The sequence below is a fragment of the Sciurus carolinensis genome, chromosome X (assembly GCF_902686445.1).
Source record: "Sciurus carolinensis chromosome X, mSciCar1.2, whole genome shotgun sequence".
Lineage (NCBI taxonomy): Eukaryota > Metazoa > Chordata > Mammalia > Rodentia > Sciuridae > Sciurus > Sciurus carolinensis.
In genome coordinates this window covers 15,792,897-15,808,196 of record NC_062232.1, presented here as the reverse complement: position 1 = coordinate 15,808,196, position 15,300 = coordinate 15,792,897, and the positions used below count along the sequence as shown (strand labels likewise).

General features: G+C 35.8%; 1 protein-coding gene across 2 annotated transcripts in view; it reads left to right on the top strand.

Moving 5' to 3' along the window:
- Pola1 (DNA polymerase alpha 1, catalytic subunit) overlaps window positions 1-15,300 on the top strand; it is a 288,260-nt gene that overhangs the window by 176,746 nt on the left and 96,214 nt on the right. For both annotated transcript variants that reach the window (XM_047536617.1, XM_047536616.1), the window contains one exon: window positions 8,878-8,994. In XM_047536617.1, coding sequence (XP_047392573.1) covers window positions 8,878-8,994 — 117 coding nt within the window. The remainder of the gene's footprint in view (window positions 1-8,877; window positions 8,995-15,300) is intronic.

The following is a 15,300-nucleotide window of genomic DNA, read 5'->3' as shown; positions in this document are numbered from 1 at the left end:
GAGGCAGCTGCATTTAAGCTGGAGAGACGGTGCTTTTTCAAGAGTTCAGTGCATGGAAAGTTCTCAGCAGTATCTGCAGTTTACTAGTAGCCCCTGGTCTATTAAAACTGATGTGCCGCATTTGAGCCCATTGCTCTCGGTACTTGTGAACCCCTCTGGCTGATGATCTAATAAAGTGCTCTTACTGGACAATCTCTGATCAGCTACTTAAAAAGGAGGCTGGGGGAGGGGGCAGGAGGGAGAAGCCTCACAGGCAGTCAGACTTGGTGCAGGCCGGAAGAGAGGAGAGTGGCTAAATAGAAAGGGTTGTCACAATGATGATCTGTGCTAAGGCATTTTCCGTGGTGTTTTGGTTTTTGTGCCCTAAATCTCCCAAGCTGCAATCACATTTTTTTTGTCCTAGAAGGAAATCTTTATTTTATTTAAAGTTGGATAAGATTCAGAATGTCTTTTTGAAATATTAAAATCCACCTTGCATTTGTTTCTTAAATTAGGGGCATCCAGAAAATATATAATCTTATGTTTATGTAAAACCAAAAGTTTCCCATGTTACGACCAAAGGTCAGCTGGATTTCAGTCTGGCAGAGCATCTGGGGCAGTAAATTTTGGAGTGTGGGGATTCTTCTTTTTTGTAATGACCACCTGAAAAATCAGTTCTCAAAACTTTTGAGAGTGTGTGAAAGTGGCATGAAAGCAAAGCAAACCTTAACAAGTTTGTGGGTTTACATTCTGCATCACCTAGCAACCCCCTGGCTCAGCCAGATCTCTTGTCTACCCTTAGTTCTGTTTGCAGACTATTCAAACGGCCCTTCGAAACCATGAAAGATATTCAGTTTCATTAGTACCATTCTCAAGGAGAAAATAATTAAAGTTAAATGAACAAACATTGCCTGGTGATGGTTTGAACTCCTTTCTGATTTTAAGATGCCCTTTGAGGCAACTGCATAGATAGTTCAGTTTTAACATTTGTTGTTAGGTACCCAAAGGCATAACACATTAAACCATACTAGCAAATACTAGTCTACCAACAAACAAAAAGTAAAAATTATTTTTAGTTGGACTTGAGCAAAGATTAACTCTTTGGGTAAGAAGGATCTAGGCATGCCCTCATGACTGAACTTTTTATTTGATTTTTACCCCAGGACATCTGAGCTGATGTGTGCACACTGATCAAGGCAGGCTAAAGGGTGTGGGGAACAAGGCACCTCTCTTTAAACTGATTTATTACCTACCTTCAGAGATCCCCCATTATAAATATCATATTCCATCAAAGACTGTGCATTTTAGTGAGTGGCTTAATAAATGATTCCAATATCACTAATACATGCCCTTTCCTTTTTTTACTTAAGAACTGCTTATGTGATTAAGTTGGCCTATTTTTGAAATTTTAGCTTTAGTAGGAAATTTTTTTAAAAAAAGGTATTTTTCTCTTATGCTGTTTTCCCCCATAAGCATATTCCCTGAAAATTCATGTTGGCAATAATCAAACATGGGATATATAGCTCAGAATATTTTTCAGATGTGTTAGTAATTCAATTATAGTGAAAACTGTTGGCAAAAACTATCTCTTCCCTCATTAATAACAATTTTATGATCATAAAATCAGTATATGCTTATTGTAGAAAATAAGGAAACAGAAGAAACCACCTTCATACCAGTGCTGACATATTAGAGTAGCTCCTTCCAGTCTTTTTTTCTGTATTCAAGTTGATAAAACTGAGCCTTGAATTTATGTTTGACATTTATTCACTATCATGTGTACATAACTAAGGTGATGTTTTTTCAAGAGTAAAGTTTTGAGAGGCAGGAACAGTGATGGAAGTAATGAACAATTTTTCTTAGAGGTTTCATCACTAAAATATTAATACAAGTACCAAAGTATCCATTTTACTATTTTTTCTTCCTTTTCCTTGTTAAATTGACTGTATGTCTTCACTGACATATCCATGTATAACCATTCTTGTTGGAAATTCGGACATTCATTGCAGTTGGAATATTACATCCCCAAGTAACTTGTAGCTTCACATAGGGAAAAAGTCTTTTATGAAAAGATTTGTAATACAATAGAGATGAATGGAATGTGGAGAGGAAAATGCTTTCAGTTTCTCATATAAAGTGAAAGCAGGGTGGCTAGAAATCTTGTGTTCTTATTATTTGTATTTTGTTAGATCTCTAATATCCACAGTACATGGCTGGGTTGCATGAGCTCTTTGTGCTTTGTTGACAGTTGACAGACAAAGCAAAATTATTCCTGAAGCAAGGTACTGTGTACTTAGTTGTGACCTATTATAGCCTAAGAATGTAGCTTGCTTTTGAGTTGGATGAATAGGGAGAGTATTTTATAGAATAGGCTTGAATATACTAAGAGAGGTTTTTAGCTGCCCATACAGAAAGATACATGTCCTCCATTGAACTTTTTTTCCCCAAAATGTAATTTTCCATATAAAGTCAATTTTAAGTATATTTTCCCCAGTTGCTTGCATGGAGACAATTTTAACTGTTCTAGTATTGTCCTACAGTGGTAAAATACAATTGCTGGTAATTGTTGGCTTTTTGTGCTCACAGTATAGCAGGAGAAGATGGCTTGCATGGGGCTCTTTAATGTACCTCAGGTACATCTTCTGATGCTCTAGCTCTGATTGCAAATTAAAATAGCAAGACTACGGTATTGGATTTGATGTGAGGCAAAGCAGACCAAGTTGCTAATTTATCATGTAATATACAATTGCTGAGGTTGGAATTTGTCCACTTGTAGTGCTATTCTATGTGTTTAAATGAGGACCGCTGTTTGCATCTAACCTATCATAACAGTTTGGGAGTGCTCCATTATCCTTTCAGCAAACTGATGGCAGAGTCTGATCTTTGCGCAAATGATAAGATCAATAAGTTTCAAATAACTTGGATGAAATGACATGACTGCTCATTTAAAGAGATGTCTAACTTAAAAAATCGATTTTAATAATATTTAAAATTCTTACATTGACCGACAAGGCACTTTCCACTTCTGTTTTGTTTGATAATTTTGTTTAAAATATTTTTGTATTAACTTTGGTGAATAGTTAGTTTATATATTTATTTTTCCTGATTTTTCATCTCCTACCCTGGCACCTCTCTGAGACTTAATAATCACTCTTTGACATGCCAGCATGCTACAGTGTAGAAGATTTAGCTTTAAAAGCAAAATTATGTTCCTGTTAAAACTTCCCCTGGAGATCTTAAGGAAATTTTCTCCCAGTTTTGGGTGCAAATGTGGGTCAGAAAGCAATTTGTTTTTTGATATTTCTGGAAATCCCAAATCACAACATGTCATTCTTCAAAAGCAGCTGTGGGCCCATACTGTGCACTATCTATAAGAAGACCCGTTTTTTTTAATACTGGGTATAATTCTGTGACAGAAAAATATGGCTGCAAGGGAACCCCAGGACATTTATAAATGCTTTTGGGTGAAAAGAGAGTCTGATGTTCTTGGAGTGCATTATAGTTTGGGGAGAGGTGTGGTTAATGGGCATTAACAGAAACTAATAATGATATGATGAATTCTGAAAGCACACACATGCTGACACACCTTGTCTTGTGACCCTGCCTCTGCAATCCTGGAAAGCCATTACAATTTGAAATAATTATATGTTGTGGAAGGTCTGTGTTGTCCCTTGAAAATTCCTGTGAATGCTAAAATAAAGCAAAGACCACCTCCTCTTCCTTCACTTTATTCCACCACCTATAACTTCAAATCAAGTATAGTTTATCAGGAGCAACTTAAGGAAATTCTCACTTATGTCGACTACATAGATGTAATATTTTGCAGCTAAATTGAGAAACAGTTCCACTTAATCTTATCATTTATCCATTATTGTAGTTCTTCATTTTGTAATAACATCTGCTGGAAGATGACCAGGCTCTTTCCTGGTTACAGTAGTGCACATTTAATAGTGCATTGTCAGCTGTAGTTCAGCTGTGATCTACCTTGGTACCTTTACAGAACATTTTTTCTTATTTGATCCTCTGAACAACCCTAACAGAATAAATATAATTCACCTCCTTTTTTATAGATGAGGAAACTGAGACTCAGGGATTGAGTGGGTTTGGTTATTTACACAAAATTACTCACTAACAAATAAGAGTACAGTTCTTCATAACCTCGGTTTTTTAATATTCACTGAATGTGAACCTTTTTCCTAGAGATTCAGGAGGGCACTACCAAATTCAAAGCAGATCCTTCCCCAGGGATTGACCAGTTAAGGGAGGTAAAACAAGATGGTAATATAAGATGGTTAAGGGACAGTGCACAGCAGTGCATGCTCAATGTCAGATGGGATAGAGGGAGAAGTTCCTGTGGATTGGGGAAATCTCACAGAAGGAAAATGGAACTGATATTCAAGGAATGGGCATTTTAAACAGATTCTGCAGCATGAGCAAAGACAAGGAAGTGAAAATAGGCAAAATGTAGTGAGGATTGTGACAAAACCAATTTGATGTGGCAGAGAGTTTTGTGTTGAGAATGATAAGAAAGGGGGGACAGGGTGAAGTTGTAAAGATTTGAAAGTCAGCCCATCGAGTTTGTTCTTTTCTATGGAGGGTATACAACTGGAGGATGGGATTGGGAGCCCTGGAAAACTATACCTGGCAACTCTTTGCATTGGGTGTGTGAGAGAACAGGGCTGGGGGAATCAGGTAGGAGAGTACTGCAGTAGAACAACTTCAAGGTCTGTCTGGTGAGGTTGGTGGTAATGGGACTATAGAGGAAAGACCAGTGGAGAGAATTGGTAACTGATTGGGAATGGGAGAATGACCCACCATGTATTTGACTCCAGATTATGAGAACTACTGCAAATTGTCGTTTTTTATGAATTTTAGACCCAAGCTTTATTAGTTTTCATAAACTTGCTCCTTTGTATTTTGATTTTATTGATTCTCTTTGTTTATTCAAAAGAAATTTTTGAGGGCCTCCCATGTACCACATTTCCAAATCTGGATGATTTCTCTGTGTATGCATCCTTCTAAAACTACACATGTACACAAATAAGTCAGTTTGTGTTTAAGGTGCAACTACCAGAAATGCCTCAGTTACAAGTAGAAATTGATCCCTTTTTAGCATGTATAAGCAAGAAACCATTTTAGTTGAGATCTCAGAAATAAAATTTAGCAATCAGAACTGAGTATTTGACTCAGTTTCATACACAATGATTTTAAGGAATTAGTGACCAGTCTTTTTTTTTTTTTTTTTTTTTTTTGCGGTGCTGGGGATTGAACCCAGGGCCTTATACTTGCGAGGCAGGTACTCTACCAACTGAGCTATCTCCCCAGCCCAAAGGAATTAGTGATGCTGAAATTAAAGCAACAGGTGATAGAGCTTTGTATGTTTTGGCAAATGTTTGTTTTGCTTTTGGACAGACTATCTTTACCTCTTTCGAACCTTCTATTTATAAACCTGATGGGGTAAGCAACTGAAAATTTAATGGCCTTATTCTGCTTGATTATGACAATTTGCATGTGGTATTACATAATAAAACAGCATATTTGGATGGCAGACATCCTTACAGTGGTTTTAGAGGTTTTTATTAAAACCCAGACCTTTTTATAAGTTGGACTTCCCTTGGCTTGTCAATATAACCTGTGCTGTACATTTTTTCCCAAAATGGGGAATGAAAATAAATTTAGTTTTATCTTTGTGCTAATTTAAAGGGAATTTATACAATATTCATATTTTAATTTGCTTTGTTTCTGTCACCTTTAAGAGGCAGAAATTCTCTATGAGATCTTATAATATTTGCCCCATCATGGAATACTTTCAGTGAACTGGCACATTTATTTTTAACAACACAAATGTTTCTTAAAAGTTAGATTTAGCATGGTTGTTTAACATTTGTTGAGGGAACAAAGAGTTAACCAAAATGAACTAGACAAAATTGAATTGAAGCAAAGCATATATTGAATATGATTAGGGCCTATTTCCCCCATAGAAGTGTTTTGTTTAAAATACACCACAGCCAAAAGCTTAATTATCAAAATAAAACAAGAGGCATAAAGAGTTACAGGCTTCTAATATTTTTTTTCAACCCCAGTTCCCTTCACACAGTTATCAGCATGTTTAATTTCCATGCATAATAGCACTAGTTATTGTTGTCATTTGTAAAGGGAGATTAACAGATAGTAAGTACAAACAAACCCAAATGAGCACTGAATAGAGAGGTGACAAAGAGAAAAAGACCTCTTTAATGTTAATTATAACTGGTAGGAAGTCTAGACAAATTATATTATCTGTTTTCTATATGATTTGAAAGGACATTTAGTTAGTACTCTGTCAGAGATAGAGTTAGGTGTTTGCTTTTTAAAAACAGGTGAAATGACAACTTAGCATCTCCCTTGTTGGCAGCTCACCCAGTAAGTCCTGAGGTTATAGTAAGTTGATGGAATCAAGTTTCAAAAACGTCTGAAAAGAACTTTAGTTTTTTAAACATTATATCTTAAAAACTAAAGAAAATTATTTTCACTTCCAAGTTGTATTCTAGTACTTCATAATTTGTCTCAAAACTTAATAGTGTTACCTGTCTGCTTGCTAATTTTGAATATTAAGATTGAATGAATTATAGCTATGGTTGGCATTGTTAACTGACTTGCATACTCCAAAGTAATATAAAGCCTCATACAACAAATATAATGTAACAAAATGAATGATGAAAGAGTGGTCCACTCCTGTATTTTTTCATATGTGGTTTTCTTGAAGTTTACTGTTTATTACTATGTCTATATGGGTAATTCCAGAAATAACCAGTCTCACCTTTAGTGTTTATAATTACATTTAAAATTTAATACCTATTGCTGCTGACAGCCCCACTACCCCCTGCTTTATTCCCCATGCTAGAACAGGCTAAACCAAAGTACCTTGTTTCTTCCCCCCCCCCCCCCCGCCCCTCTTCCCCGCTCTGGCTAAACCAAAGTACCTTGTTTCTCCCCCCTCTCTCTCTCTCCCTCCCTCCCTCCCTCCCAACCTCTCTCTTTCTCTCTCTCTCTCTCTCTCTCTCTCTCTCTCTCTCTCTCTCTCTCTCTCTCTCTCTCTCTCTCTCTCTCTCTCTCTCTCCAATGCTGCTGTGTTTCGGTGAGGAAAAGATAGGACCTTCACATATACTAGGCAAACTCTCTACCTCCAAGCTATACCCCTAGCCCCTATTTCCTTCATTCTGAGGGGCCAATTGTGAGTTGCACTCTTAACCTAACAGCTTTTTTGCAGGAAACTGTACAAGTCAATTGTAAATGTATCTGAGTTTCAGAAATATGAAAATATAAGTGTCTTTCTTCAAATTAAAAAAATGTGGTTAATGGGCACTAGGAATTTGGAATGAATAGTTGTCTATGACTCAGAACCACCGATTCTTTATTCTGGTTCATGGTCTTTTATTGTTTGTTGAGACATGACTCTATCCATCTAATGTATATGTAGACCATGCTTTCCTATTTAGATTATAATTTCTTGAAATTATGTGCCAGAAGCCTTTTTGCTTGTTTCCCACAATATTTAATATCATTCTGGGCATATATTAGAAATTTCATAACTCATTGACACTCTCTACCTGCAAAGTTCAAATTAAATAGTTTAACATAAAATAGTTTAGCTTTTTGAATGAGGATAGGAATGAAACTTTCTATGAATGTATTGACTAGATTAATTAAAGATTCTTTAAAGGTAGCATTTTTTAAGTCAAAAAGTTCTACAATGCCCTTTCCATTTGTGTAAAAGCCTTAAATGGAGACAGAACAACTGATTCTTGGTACTTTACTTTGAGTTTGGTTGTAGCTACTTCCAAGGAGAGCTTATTCTGAGGAATGAGTAGAGCAGAGCAGCAGTGAATGAGGGCATCCTTTTGCTTTGCATTAACATCACTTGTAAACATTACTACATGGTAGGTTAAAGTATGTAATATAATTAAACAACAGTCATGTATATACTGTTCTTAACAAGGGGGAAAAGGTAGTCTGCTCAGGCTAGAAATAGGGAATGGGGTTATGTGTTATTAATTATACAGTAAAAGTCTTTCTGGCCTCCATTCTTTGGTATATATTATTCTTCCTGCCTGAGTAATCTTTCCTTCCTTCTCCATCTGTGCAACTTCAGGTTCAGAAGTTGTCATTTCTCAAAATGCTCCAAGATTTACAGATAGTCAGGTCATTACTTGTGACTCAGCAGGTAGTCAAGGGTGCATATCTTGTTCGCCTAAGACAAGGGTGCATATCTTGCTCGCCTTTATTATACCCGAGCCCCTCACCCTACACTCACCTGATTATGATGCCTCTGTAGCAAAACTCTGGAAAACAGTGACCATTCAAAGTTGTCCTTGAAAGTATGCCAGCCAGTTCTATGCTTCCAGAGAACATGTATAGAAGAATCTGTTTTAATTTTAAATGAAACAGTTGCCTGCATTTATTAAGTTGTTCTTTTGTGCCAAGGATAGTTCTAAGCACTTTTTTGTGTGTGTACTGAAGATTGACCGAGGGTCTTATATATGCTATGCAAGCCTCTACAACTGAGCTACATCCCCAGCCCAGTTGTAAGCACTTTTAATGTTACATCAATTCTGTAAGGTAAGTACTATTGCCATATCCATTTTACCGAGAAGGAAACCAAACACAAACACAACAATTAAGTAACTAGGCACCTGTCACTCAGCTATTAGGAAGGTCATTTGTTTCTATGCCTTACACTCTTGATAATGGGTTTAGTGCATGAATCTAACATGTTTAGAGAGAAAGGTAACTAGAGCTATTTTAGAATCTCTAAGAAAGGTTTGAATAAAATTAGTTTACCTTGATAACAAAAGAGTTTATTATTTGTTTTTGCTGATGCTTATGATAAGAATGAAACTTTCTCTTTTGTCTCTCCAGGGCTGGTTGATATGTGAGGAGGCAACATGTCGCAATCGAACTCGGCATCTTCCCCTTCAGTTCTCCCGAAATGGTCCTCTTTGTCCAGCATGCACAAAAGCTGTACTTAAACCAGAGGTAACAGTCTCTTAATGCTAAAGAACTATATAGAAGTTGTGGGGGGAGGCTGTTTGCCCATCCCTTAGCTCTTGGAGGTAGATACTATGTATTTGCCCTTTGGAGACAACCTACTACCAAACTCACATATTTTCATGTGCCATGAGCAGTACCCTATTTATATCTAAAAGAAAAACTAATTAGTTCTCATATGGGTTACTCAGATTTCCTTGGTTGCAGTTTCATAATTATAGAAGAAGAGATGCTGTTTCTTTGTGTAAACTGCTATTATCTTCATTCTTGATCAGAGCCCCTTTTGTAAGAGCCAGAAAATTTTCCATTCTGGTACCTTGTTTTATGGTACCCACAGGGATTAAGTGTTTTTAAGTAGCTGGACAGATCAGTAGTTCTCACACTTTTTCTCTACCTAATATATGCACCTGAGGGATAAGGCATACTCCTATTAGTGACTCCCAGTTGGGTAGTATAGAGTCTGAAAACTCTCTAGTAATTGAGATGCCTTCCCTCTGTTGCCCACTTTGAACATCATGGATCTAAGCAGTATTTCCCAAACTAGTGGGAAAACAGTTCACAGGTCTTCCAAACAGAAAATATTCTATGATCAAGTACCATCTAACAAAGGCAGAGCTAGCCAAAATTAATAAGCCCATTGCAGATCTCAGAACCTGCAATATGATAATGTGCAATCTGTCTTATTAATGTAGAGTTAAATTATGCCTCACTTTCCAAATTTACCTATCCCAAGGATTTGGAAGGTTTTTGGTGAGAAGAAGGTGAGATTTGGGAACCTGTTATTTATTTACTTATTTTTTAGTGCAGAGGCAGGGTTCTGCAACCAAGTTTTGACTTGAAATCTTCATTGAAAAGGATTGATATGCAGGCCAATTTTAGGAAAATATTTTCTTTTAAAGCTCAAATGGCTTTTTATTTTAAGATCATATAGCATTATTTTACAAAAATTGGCAAGAAGTCAAGAATGACAAATAGTTACCAACATTGTATATTCCCTTGTTCTTTGCATTTCCATAGGTTTTTTTAGTGGTCATAGTCACAATGGAAATATGCTTTTATATTTTGTTTATCATTTGTCAGTCATATTTCTGTGTTGCTACTTCATTTAAAGTACCAAAAGTCTTAAACACAATTTAGGAATATGTCTCATTGGAAGCTGAGCCTCATATCACTTGCCTATAATCCCAGTGATTTGGGAGGCTGAGATAGGAGGATCACAAGTTCAAGGCCAGCCTCAGCAACTTAGCGAGACCCTGTCTTAAAATTTAAAAAGGGCTGGAGATGTAGCTCAGTGGTAAAGCACTCCTGGGTTCATTCTCCAGTACCAGAAAAAAAAAAAAACAGAATATTTCTCATTGAATATTTTCAGCTACTTTTCCATATTTCTTTACTGGAAATTTTATGACAAATATTTTCCTGCTTAAATGATTTTTTATTTGAAATATTTCTTTCGGACAATTTTTTTGGAACTGGGGATTGAACTCAGGGACACTTAATCACTGAACTACATCCCCAACCCTTTTTATTTTTTTAATTTGAAGCAGGGTCTTGGCTAAGTTGCCGAGGCTACTTTTGAACTTGTAGTCCTCCTACCTCAGCCTCTCAGGTGGCTGGGATCACAGGAGTGTAGGACAAATTTTTATCAACAGTACATATCAAGGTGCCTAAGCACAATACAGTCATGATTCGTATGGCCAAATTAATTTTCTAATGGGTTATACCAATTATATTATATACCAATACTTTCATGAGTATTCCAGTTTTACCAGTCTTTCCAGCATTTGAACATTATTGTAACTTATTTTTAACTAATTTGATAAATATTAAATGTTCCATGTCTTAAATTTTATATACCTTCGATAATTAGTAGAGTGTTTTTTTTTTTTAATGTGGAACATGTGAGAATTAGCTGTCATAGTGAATTCTTTTTACGTCAATCTCAAGACTTGCATCAGCAGGAGCCAAAAGAGAACAAAAGTATGTGTATATATATATGTGTGTGTGTGTGTGTATATATATATATATATATATATAGTATAACTCATCAATCCAGTTGTAGGTTCTAGGGGAATCACCTTGCTTCATGAAGTGATGCTGCCTTTGAGACTTTTTAAATACCTAATTCATCAAGGCAAGTTCAGTGAAATTTAATTTACTTCCTAGAAAGTCAGCTAGTTTTGTGATTCCATTCTTGGTGAAAGAAAGTAAAAGAAAAATATGTAATTGTTAGATTGTTACACTTCTGATAAACATTGATGATATTCTTATTAGTGGTTTAATATATCAATTATCTTTTGTGATTTATTGTCCTTTTATCATGAGTGAGCCAACAGAAGCATTTCAAAGTGACTTGAATTTTTCTTTATATCTTTGTCCTTTACAAAACTTGACATTTTAGACTGATGTTTACCAAGGTTATCAGCTACACTTCCCAGGGAGAAGATTTCATAGATGAGCTGCTCAGGGCATGACCCTCTGAAGTAACTCAGTTTCACAGCATCCTGATTAGTGACACTGTCCATAGCCATTCCTAATGGGGACATTAACAGAGTTATTTTGCTCACTTTTCTGTACTCTATTTCAGTTGCTAGTGATGAATGAGGAATTTCTTAATTCTATTTGTAAGGTTCCTGAACTTTCCTTGTAGGAGTAAATATGCATCTTTCCAGAAATAGTTCTATAGGATTTCCCAAAGTATGTATTTTACAAGATTATGCTCATCTGGGTCTTAAACTGTCAGTTGCTGAGTCTCATTCATACATTACTTTTATTTAATAATTATTTATTAAACACCTATTATATCCTAGGCACTTTGCTAGGTGGTAGGTACATATTATTAATGAACAGGATATTTCCTTATTTATAAAATTAGATTGACATTATATAGATTGTATAAAATTAGAACCTGTGGGCAAAAAAAGAAGACTTATGTAAATGTTTATTCAGACAAAACACCAAACATTCCAAATACTAGACTGGTGGGGACTTGAAATATATTGTTCAAGTTTGTGTTGGTAAAGTATTAACCTCAGTGTGTTAGTCTCATCCTCACATAAGAAATCTATTCACATTTAGTCCTCGGTTTCAGTTGACTTGATTGCTTTCTAGAATTGACTTGGAATATGAAAGCTGTCTCTCCTTCTGGTTCATTGTTGCCCATGTTGTGAGAAGAAAGGTGGGGTAGTTTTGTCCCCTGAGTTTTAGACATGTCCCTTCTCTCTTCTCAGATACTTTAAATATTTATCCATGTATGAGTAAAAATTTTTTAGGCTCATAGGAATTTAACAGCATACAAGCTGCTGCTTATTAAAATATTCTGAGTATTCTATGCTATATAGGGATGTACCTCTAAATACATAAATGAAAAAATTTGAGGCATATTTAAGTCACTAAGTCAATAGGACTCTTTTTTTTCACACTGGTGAGCACTCTAGGGCTTACCCAAGTTAGACAATAAATATTTTAATATCTCCATTTTAAGGACATGTTTTTGGCTTTTTAATGTGACCAAATGTGTATGAATATGAACTAAACCACAGGGGAGTCTGTATTATATAATTCACCAAACTAAGACTTCAAACCATGTTGAACTTTTTCTCATTAACATTTCTACTTTTGATGTGGAGCTGAGCAAATGTCTACATGTGATTCCCTGGGTCATGGTAAAAATAATTTGTGAAATCGAACCATCCCTGGAGCAGGAACATTTTGGTGGAGCTTTTTGTTCAGCTGTTTAAACAGCTAAGTTTCTGAGGCAAGTAGTAAAATGGCTTCCAGTCCTGCTTTTGGGACTTCCTATGGTTTCTCACATGATCATCTATTGTAAAATTGCTAAAAAGCTGTTAAAATAAGTTTACCATATATGACTTCTGTCCTTCAAGGGAAAGCAACAATTGTGAATTTATAATCATATGTTATATCTTATTTCTGCATAAGAAGAAAACATGATCCAGAAGAGCCAGGTCTATCCTTAGTACGAAAAATGAAGCAGGAAGCATCATACAACCAGACCTCAAACTATAATACAGAGCTATAGTAATAAAAATAGCATGGTATTGGCACCAAAAAAGACATGTAGACCAATGGTTACAGAGTAGACACAGAGACAAACCCACATAGTTATATCATATTAGACAAAGACACCAAAAACATTCACTGGAGAAAAGATAGCCTATTCAACAAATGATGCTGGGAAAAATGGAAAGCCACATGTAAGAAAATGAAATCAAATCCTTATCTTTCACCATGCATGAAACTCAGCTTTGAGTGGATCAAAGACTTAGGCACTAGAACAGAGACCCTGTGCCTAACAGAAGAAAAAGTAGACCCAAATCTTCACCATATGAACCTAGGATCTGACTTCCATAACAAGACCCCTAAAGTGCAAGAAGTTAAATCAAGAATCAACAAATTGGATGTATTCAAACTCAGAAGCTTCTCAGCAAAAGAAACAAACAATAATGTGAAGAGAGAGCCTACAAATTGGGAGAAAATCTTTACCCCATGCACCTCAGATAAAGCATTAATCTCTAGGATATATAAAGAACCCAAAAAACTTAACACCAAAAAACAAGTAACTCAATAAATGGGCTAAGGAACTTCACAGAAGAAGAAATACAATCGATCAACTAATATATGAAAAAATGTTCAACATCTCTAGCAATTAGAGAAATGCAAATCAAAACTACTCTAAGAGTCCATCTCACTCCAGTCAGAATGGCAGTTATCAAGAATACAGGCAACAATAAATGTTAGTGAGGATGTGAGGGAAAAGGTACACTCATACATTGCTGGTGGGAATGTATATTGGTACAACCATTATGGAAAGCAGTATGGCAATTCCTCAGAAAACTTAGAACGGAACTACCATTTGACCCAGCTCCTCCATTTATATTCAAACAACTTAAAATCAGCATATTATAGTGATGTAGCCGCATTGATGTTTATAGCAGTTCAGTTCACAATAGCTTAGCCATGGAACCAACCTAGGTGTCCTTCAACAGATGAATGAATAAAAAAAATGTGGTATGTGTATTGGAATATTACTCAACTTTAAAGAAGAATGAAATGATGGCATTTGCTGCTAAATTGATGGAGTTGGAGAATATCATGCTAAGTGAAATAAGCCAAGCCCAAAAAACCAAAGGCCAAATATTTTCTCCGAAATGTGGATGCTAAATCACAATGTGGGGGGATGCTAGGGAAGAATAGAGTTACTTTAAATTAGGTAGAGGGGAATGAAGGGTGGGGAAGGGGTATGGGGGTCAGAATAGCAGAGCGAAGTAGGCATTATTACTTCATGTACATATATAACTGCATGACCAATGTGATCCTACAATCCGTACAATCAGAAAAATGAGAAATTATATCCATTTATAAATGATTTATCAAAATGCATAAATGCATTCTATTGTCATATATAACATTAGAACAAATAAAAAATTTTAAAAAGAAGAGAACATGAAAATAATCATCATCTCTTTAGTAAGATGAGTTGTGCAGGAAGAGAACTTTAGAACTATGATGGAAAATCTTAAAAATCTGTACCAAGCCATTGGAACTCCTCCAGTAAAGAAAGGGGTTTGACCATGAAGGATGTTTTATTTAGAGTTCTTTTTCATGATTCCAGTGTTCTTTTATGATGCAGGGAGATTACTAAATCTGTATGCAGCTTCTTTTACCACCAAGTAGGTTCTAGTGGGGGTTTTTTTTTAAACATATAGTTTTTCATGCTTTTTTCTATCATGGTTAAATTCATGTGATGTAAAATTAACCATTTTAAAGTGAACAGTACAGTGGCTTTCAGTACATTCACAGTGTTGTACAACTTCCCCCTCTATGTAGTTCCAAAACATTTTCATCAACCCAGAAGAAAACCCTGTACCCACTAAGGAGTTGTTCTCCATTCCCTGCTCCTTCTAGCCCCTGGAAACTATTAACTGCTTTCTGTCTCTTGATTGACTTATTCTGAGTATTTCATATACAAGACTTCTTTCTCCTAGAATAAAGTTCACCCATGTTATGACATGTACCAATATTTCACTGGTTTTGTGGTCAAATAATATTTCATTTAACAAATAGCTATGGTGTATTTATCCATTCATCCATTGATGGACATTTGGGTTGCTTCTTTTAGTGTACTCTTATAGTTTATTTTCTTTTTCATGAGGTAGAAAGATCTCGCATTTGTTCTGAATTTGTGTCTTGTGGCCTACTCACTGGTCCTGCTTCAGCTGAATGGGACTGCATGAAGCTAGGCTGATCCCTTCCTCTGTCCTTGACTTCAGCAATCAC